Source organism: Condylura cristata, unplaced genomic scaffold, assembly GCF_000260355.1.
Source record: "Condylura cristata isolate star-nosed mole 26May11 unplaced genomic scaffold, ConCri1.0 scaffold00001, whole genome shotgun sequence".
In the NCBI taxonomy this organism is placed as follows: domain Eukaryota; kingdom Metazoa; phylum Chordata; class Mammalia; order Eulipotyphla; family Talpidae; genus Condylura; species Condylura cristata.
In genome coordinates, this window is record NW_004567102.1 from 67,893,513 (window position 1) to 67,902,338 (window position 8,826).

General features: G+C 35.9%; 1 protein-coding gene across 1 annotated transcript; it reads right to left on the reverse strand.

The window, feature by feature from the left end:
* Positions 1-6,083: 6,083 nt before the first annotated feature.
* Positions 6,084-7,127, reverse strand: LOC101626528 (trace amine-associated receptor 4). Its single transcript, XM_004673857.1, has one exon. It carries the CDS (start codon positions 7,125-7,127, stop codon positions 6,084-6,086), a length of 1,044 nt encoding a protein of 347 aa, XP_004673914.1.
* Positions 7,128-8,826: the final 1,699 nt, after the last annotated feature.

Here is an 8,826-nt window from a genome sequence, read left to right on the forward strand (position 1 = left end):
TTGTTCTACACAAGTATAAGTTGGAAGTATGATGTACAAACATAATAGAATTAAAAATAGAAGAGAGTTACCCTATTTGAATTCTGCATGCTGTCATTTTTAAAGATAACACATGGTATTTGTACATCTTAAGACAACTATATGATATGAAAATTTATTTTGAATTATGTTAACATTACCCTGTGAAATTTTAACCCAGTTGTAATACATAAAATTCTGAGTTTCTAAGCTACTCACAGAACTAAGAAAAAGAATAACTTCATGGGGAGAAGGTCTTCTAGTAGCAGGTGGACATAAGGAATGTAGATTCCTCTTCCATCAGCAAAGAAGACAATTGTACAGCAGTTAATGATTTTATACTCCAAACAGAATATACTCCTTTACTATTCTGCTATTCAAGTGGACACTGAAGGGGTACCAGGGGACCTAGTTTGCAGTATTCACAGGTCTCAGTAGTTTAAGTTTCCTTCTCAATGCAGGATAATTTAAATTGCCAATTAATTAGATGCAAAAGTAGGAACTCATTAGGTTTATATATTTTGTTGCTCAACTTTTTTGGGAGTTGAGTTCATGTATCTTTTCTGCTTTAGGATTACTTGTGCATACTTCTCTCAACATAAAATATCATTGGTTATAAACCCTTAGGGTTATAACCACACATTTCATTCATCATGATGTCTTCTTTAAGCTTTAGGTTTTGTTTCAGTCAAAGAAGCCACAGTAGATGAAACAGTTAACCTGGAAACAGTTAAATTCTTACTCTGCTAATTTCTCTGTCACCACTTATCTATCCTCTCCTTTCTGTTTCTACATTGTTCAAAGTAACCACATTTAGACTATAATTTTGTTCTTCACAGAGATTAGGTAAAATATTCAATCATATCTGCATTTTCAGTGTCTTGGTACGAAAGCTTCAGAACAGGCAATACCTTCCTATGGGCACAAGAAGTAAGTTAAGCTGTTGCAAACATGACAGCATTCTAAAGGTCACAGGCCATGGGGCCTGTGGGAGAAAGTGGAGCAGGTCAAAAGAATGAAAGAAGTTAATTACTCCTAGTTAAATCCCGATTCTCAAATTAAAGCACCCTGCAGCCTAAAGACTACTAGAAATTTGTGTTGTAACAAATCCATGTATGCTAAAATATACTTCTGATTCTAGAATTTCATCAGACCAGGAAAGACCTTACCTTATCATATGCTACTGTACCCCTTAATTTATATTCAAAGTTCACATAAAACCTGCCAGAGAATCCCCAGAGCTCCAATTTAATTTGACCAAGAATACATGAAAAATGAGGACAAACCACTAGAATAAGGCCTGGAAAAACTCAGAAAAGGCAAAAAAAAAAAAAAAAGCTTTGGTTCTGGCGAGATATGTCATCAAACCGATTGAGAAGTAATATGCAATCACAAGTGCATTTGGAATTATTTAATTTGTAAAGTTAATTTCCAGTGGTGTAATTCCTAGTAAGAGATTCTTAACATTTCTGTGTCTAATTTTCTCATCTATTAATTGACTATAATACAACACCTACATTACCAGAGTTTTGTGAAGACCTGTGAGCTAAAATTCATGTTAAGAACAATCTCTGGCAGAGACAAGCCAAGTAGGACAGACAAGAGTATAAAAGACTATTTAGTCGAGAGCCATGACTCACCCTCCCAAGTTACTCTCTTATTCCAGCTTCTACTGACTTGCAAAAATATATTCCAGTTACATAATAATCAAGAGCAAAAGTAACTGGAAACTGGATCTTTTGTTTTCTTGCTTAATTTGAGATACATTGATGCTCCATTTTCAAAGTTTTCCTCAAAGTACTTATATATTTTACAAATAGAAAATAAGTATAAGTGAAATATTTATAAGCAAGTCAAAAGTTGTGTTTATTTCATTTTAACAGTCTTGAACTTTAATAACTCTAATGTTGTAGAGGCAAGGCAGGAATGTTATTGTTTTCCCAATGAAGAGCAGTATCCAGCTTCCTCAAAATAAATTTTGTTGATCAGGGAGAGAGAAAGGTACCAGGAGACAGCTGAAAAAAAAGTATCTAACTGAAAACCCTCAAGGAACTCTTATGTCCTCAGTGGTATTCGGGAAAGGTAGTTAGTAGGTTCTTAATAATTGCCTCTACCATATTTGCCGTCTGGAAGAACGATCACCATTGATGACTAAGGGCTGAGAAATAAGGTTTTTAACTGAAGAAATAAAGAAATAGTAAAGTCAATTCTCTTAAAGTTGTATGTAAAGAGGAAAATCCAGAATCTATAAAAAATACAAGGCTTCTTGCTTTTAGGGACCTCTACAACAAAATAAAGGGAATGTATCTGAAAGGAGGAAACTTTGATTAAAAATTAGCTGGCAAAGAGCAAGAGCTTTGACAAAGCATAAAATAGTTTTGAATTTTGTGCTCTTAGAAAAGTTTGCTTAATTTCTTAAAGGAATAAGCACTGTAACCGGGAGGTTTTAGAGTGCTAAGAAGGTTACATAAAATGAAACTTACTATTCAAAAGAATATTTACTGTGCTTCCACTAAATAAATATACATCAGATGAGGGACTACACTTTATTCACCATTAAAACCCTACATCTGAGAGCCTAGCATTTATTAGTCACACAAGAAACACGTACAAATGTAGCTGATGGTGTTCTATACAAGATAACAGGGTAGGATACACACACACACACACACACACACACACACCTATATATAAAACACATCTGTGTTGTGTATAAATCACTCAATGTGAATTTAATCAGCAACTTTCTTGCACCTCCCAGCCACTAATTCTGTGAGATATGGGGAGTAGGTGCAAATACTTTGGAATCATGCTACTTCACAGAAGTGACCTCTTCAGCCATCCTGATGTAGCACAGGAGTGACAGGGACGCAGAGGGGTGTCATAGTGACATAGTTCTATTGACTGACCAATAAATTCACAACATCTTCAATGAGAAAAAGGATGATATCAAGTATAAAATATAGTAGAGTGTGTTTATCTCTATGGGCCTGTATATATACAAGGAGAAAGGGATAACATCACTGAGTCAGTTCTTAAATTATCTTGCTGTTTTGTGGTACTTGAAGTTATGTTTTGTTCAAATTATAATTATATAGTTCAAATAGTATAATTATTTTACTTCTACATCATATTTCTTTTTCTCTTTTTATAGACCACCGCATTATATAATTCATGTTCCAGTGTGCACATATTGAGAAGCAAGTGTATATAATACATAAAGTTTCACACTAAAATTCCAGCTCTATCCTTCCCCATACCAGTGTCTTCTTTTTCACAATTTACCTACTTTCTTTCCCTCTGGTAACTACCAAGTGGTCATATAACACAAATGTTTTTTTTGTTGTTGTTGTTTGTTTGTTTGTTTGAATTAGTTAACCTGTTTGTTAATTTTCTTTATTATATATCACACATGGCATTTTCTGTCTGGTTTGCTTCATTGAGAATAATTTCCTCTAAATCCATCCATGTTGTGGCAGGTGGCAGGATTTCAGCTTTCTTTATTACTAAAGAGTATTTCATGTGTCTATAGACCACATCTTCATCCATTTGCCAGTTCTCAAGTACTTAGGTTTCTTTCAGTTGTTTACCATTTTAAATAATGCTGCAATAAACATAGAGTTGCATTTATGCCTTGAATTAGTGTTTTTGCTTTTGGGAGATAATTATCCAGAATTGGGGTAACTGGACCCTGTGAAATTTATGTTTTTAAACACTCTGAGAAATCTTTCCTGCTTTCCATAAAGGCTTCACCAATTTACAATCCCTCTAACTGTGTCTAAGTGTTGGGGGAAACAACAGTTGGAATCAATAGGGCCTTGTCCAGGATATCATGTACAGAGCTCTTTCCCATGCAGTTGGGTATCTTTTCATTTTGATCCAAGTTTCCTTTGCCACCCAAAACCCTTAGTGTGATGTCCCCTTTGCTTGTTTTTGCATTTTTTTCTTTGCCATTGATCTTGAGTTCCTAAACTTATCTCTCAGGTTGATATCAAGGAAGATAGTGCCTATGTCTTCAAGTATTCTATGAAAGCCTTCAAGCTGGAATGCTTAACTTTTATAAAATAAAGGAAAACTTCATTTTTATTCCATGAAAGTAGAGTCATACAGCAAATAAGCATTGACGCAGTCCATTATTCACAGCACGATCTTCATTTTGTTAGCTGTGAATGAGTCCCATCAGTCGAGTTCCCCAGACTATTGACTGAAAGGTAGGTCAAATACCACCAGCCTCCTAATTTTGAACACACCTATGTATATTTAAATAAATTTTTATAAGGATTTCTGTGGTTTTCCATTTATGTGTTTTTTGTTGCCCTCTATCCAAGTGCTCCAATGCAAAATTATGCACACATGACCAAAGTCCATGAGAACAGTAATTATACTCCATCCACCTTTTTTACAAATAGCCTCTGTCCTCCAACTTCCCTCCCAAGGGCAGGAGCCCTCATTTGGTTAATATCCTTTGTTTTATAATAATTTATGTCTGTGAATTTGAGTAATTTTCTCTCATTTTCCTCATTTTCTATGTTTTAATTATCCATTGAATGTGATCAGAGATTTTTATGAAAAGGCACCATTTCGGGTACTATGGAATACTGATATCATTAATGGAAAGACATAAGAATCTTTTCTTCTAGGTGAAGAACCAAAACACCTATGTACCCCAAGTGTGGTATAAAGCACAAGTCAGAAGAGACAGATATGAACAGTGGGGTGGACACAAAACATAGAAGGAAGATGAGTTTGAGATCTTAGTGGAGCATCCAAGAAAGTAAGAAAGCAATGAGGGACTCAAATTGGTGTGTGTGTGTGTGTGTGTTTGAGAGAGAGAGAGAGTTGATAGGGTGATGGGGAGGGTTGATTGGAAAGAAAAGAAATATATTTGAGAGAAATCATTCAAACTTTCAGGTTAGATAAGATTAGATCAGTTATTCTCAATTATTGCATTGTTGAAAGTTTTAGCCAGATTATTCAGTGTTGTGGGTATTTACTCTTGTAGGACCTTGAACAGAGTCCCTCAACTCTCAACTCTCTAGCTATCAAGAGATATGTGTCATGCTGTAATGACTGAAAATGTCTTCAGAAAGTCCCAAATGTCCCCAGTGTGTAAAAACAGGCCTTGATTAAGAATTGGAAAGACAGGAAGATGAGCTGAAAAATGAAAAGAAGTTTGTAAAGATATAATTTGGTAAAGTAAGTGTAAGGTATAAAAGAAGGAAGAGAAAAGCAAAAAAGGACACAGAGAAGAGACATTCATAAGGCAAGAAATATTATTCTAGAACTTTGGGCAAAAGAAAGAACTTTGGTTTGTGGACAAAGTTTATCATGATGTATCTTAGTAAGCACATCCCACAGTCACACAGTGCCTATAGGTCTCCTCATAAAGTTTACCCTCAGATCAAAAGTACATATTGAGAGAAAGAATATACTTCTATTGAATAAGATATTTCCACTGAATAAGATAGTTTTATTTTATTTTGGTACTGCAAACGTCACATGAGTTCTTTCTGAAATGAAGTTTAAATCAAAACCAATAAAATTGGGAGGAACTACAACTCCTAGCTATCTTCTCCCCTTCCATGTCATTTGCATGCTCCATAATTCCAGCTTCCAGAGTTCTCAAGATTTCTCCCAGTTCCCTAGGTATTACAGTAACATGAAGGAAAATTGAGATAAACTCACTCATACATAGCTATCAATGAGTGTAAAGACCAAGTGTATCTCCTGATGCTTACAAGAATAAAAGGAGAAGATCCCTATTTAATCTAAGCAAAAGGAGTAAAATAAACTTTTAATTTTGAATTTAGAAATCAGCAAAACCTTGACAGAGAGTGAGAGAGAGAATTTCTTTTGATTTGATATCCTTCCTCAGAACCACAGAACTACAGAAATTGACCGCTTTGATAGCTTCCAGGTACTCAGAAGGTAGATCTATTGTTCCTTTGTAGATGTCTCAGACAACCTGAAGAATCTCCTTATCTAGTCAACCAATGCCCTTGCCTTTGAAAGAAATCACATAAATTCCCTGCCAGGAAAGAATCCTAGAGGACAGAGACAACTGCCTAAGCATGTGTAGGAAGCAAGCTTAGTGTGGAAGAGTCAGGGCGAAAGATCATCCCTGTGACAATCAATCTCAATGCCTTGCGGAACCAAGGATAAAACATGCCATATATAATGGGATTAAAAGTGGAGTTGAAGTAACCCAGCCAAAGGAAGGTATTGTACAAATCTTCAGGAGTTGTAAAATTGATGAAAGGGTCTGTGATGGTCAAGACAAAAAAGGGCAACCAGCATATCACAAACACCCCCATGACTATACTTAAAGTCTTGGTGGCTTTGCTTTCTTTTTTGGAGGAAGCCTTCATTTTGCTTTCTGACCCAACTTGTTTGACCTTAGAACCTGTGCTGATTTGCTTTGCATGCTTCCTGGCCACTGTGAAAATGTGTATGTAAATCCCCACCATTACAGTCCCGGGGAGAAAGAAGGCTATCAGGGAAGCCAGCACCCCCCAGAGCTTGTTGAATATCAACACACACAAACCTGTGCAGTCAATAGCTGCCACAAAATCTTCTGCACCAATTAAGTTTAATTCTGAGAATACCAGGCCAAAGGCAAAAATGATGGGTACAGACCAACTGATGAACAGGAAGACCTCTATGGTGGGGATGGTGATCTTGGTGACATAATGCAAAGGGTCACACACGGCGTAGTAGCGGTCCACTGAGATGAAGCAGAGGTGGAAGATGGAGGTGGTGCAGAGCATGATGTCACAGCAGCTGTGGATTTTGCAGAAGAGGTCTCCAAAGTACCAGCAGGACTCGATGGACCTGATCATACTGAAGGGCATGACTACACAGCTCAATAGAAAGTCGGTGGTGGCCATGGAAAGGATGAGGTAGTTGGTGGGGGAGTGGAGCTGTTTAAAGTGGGCGATGGAAATGATCACGACCATGTTGCCCAGCATGGTCATCACTATGGCCCCCACCATGATGGTGTACATGGCACACACACTCAGCACTGATCTCACGTTTCTAGGGCACGAAGTGTTAACCAAAGCAAAACAATATTGTACTTCTGGGGGGCTCCAAAGATCAGGAGAATTCATTGTCTGTGCCTGTGTGCACTATGAAAGTGTATCAAAAGTACTGTGTTCTTTCTGTGAAATAAGAGGAAAAATAAAAGTCATTGGCAGGGGGCTTTACAGGGAGGCCAGGCAGCCTGAATTTCCCATCCCAGTTGGAATTCCCTGCTGCTCAGATGCTGAACAAAGCTGAGAGTCTGTGTTTCTCAGCAGCTCCCAGGAGCTATCAGTTAGTTTAAGGCCCGTCCATTAACCAGGAAAAGACTAAAGACAACAGAATGAATATTCAGTCACCCAACATCTAAGTAACCCAGTTAACAACATCTAAGTTTCCCGAGTAAACGTGTATTTGGATTGCACTAACCTACAGTCCTTCCACAAGTTTCCAAATCCATATGCAAACCAAGAATTTCCCTGACTATTTAAATTAATCAATTTGCTTGTGCTATGAAACTATTATGTTTAAAGAATAACTCCAATCTGAAGACTGCGTTGTTTTATAGTTTTTGATTATATGTAAATGCATTTTCACATGCCACTTACTGCTTACAATTCAAGTGAGAAGACATTTTTCTTTCCATGGTGAACATAGTTTTTAGAATTTGGAGCAACATATTAGTAAACTGAAAATATGCTAAGGTCTATAAGGTTATAAATAAATAATCTCAAAAAGGAGGTGGAAATACTTCCAAGTATAGATTCTGTAGATCTCATAGTTTCTTTCTTGTCACTTGGTAGCTGAATTCACATATACAAATGCAGAGGGAGTTTGTCTTGTCCACAGATTTTGATCATATTGATTACAAATTGGACATACAGAGTTGTTCATTCTTTAAGCTGTCATTTCATATAATTTATGTGGTTGCCCTTAAAAATGTGATAATAATGGGAATGACTCACACAGCATATGACAAGTGTGTAATTTGTTTTTCCATTTCCAAGTCTGAATATGTAACTGATGACCAATGACAAGCGTTCGTTAGCTCTAAGGGCAGGTTGGAGAAGTGGACTTTGGCCTGAGAATAGATTAACACTCACTGGTCCATTGGGAAACGGAAGCCACAAACATGTTCTCACCAGATTTACTTGTAAAAGAGATTAATGAGAGTACAAGCACCTTTTAAAATAATATTTACAGTATTTGATACTCTAGTTCAACTTTTTTTTTCTAATATATATCATTTGAAATTTCATATTATGGCATATTTTATTTTCTCTGGATATTAGAAATTTAATTTCTCAGATTAGCATTTTTCCTTAGATATTTTTGAGTTAAACAATTCAATCAACTATTATGCAACTGAGTTGAACTTGAGAAACCAAAACAGGAAAGTAAAATGTATTAAAAGCAAGTATCCTTCAGCTCCTATATACATTGTAGACTGTTTTGGAACACAGCACAAGTTATTTGATTACTTCTCACTTTGATTCTTAAATTCTAAGACACTGCATATAATGATATTTTAATAATCTAATGAATTTCTTTAATAAATTCAATTGATTCTACTTTATTTTCTTTACTCTGATGAATTTAAAAAAACTAATGAAAAATTACTTTCTTTAACACTAGCTAACAATTACCCTCCAAACACTGATGTATTTGAAACTACATATTTATATATTTTGTAAACTTAAGCCAAGATAGCACACTCTTCAACTATTATGGTACAATATTTGAAGCTTTATATTTCACTTTTTGAAAATCTAATAGCAGAAATTAATT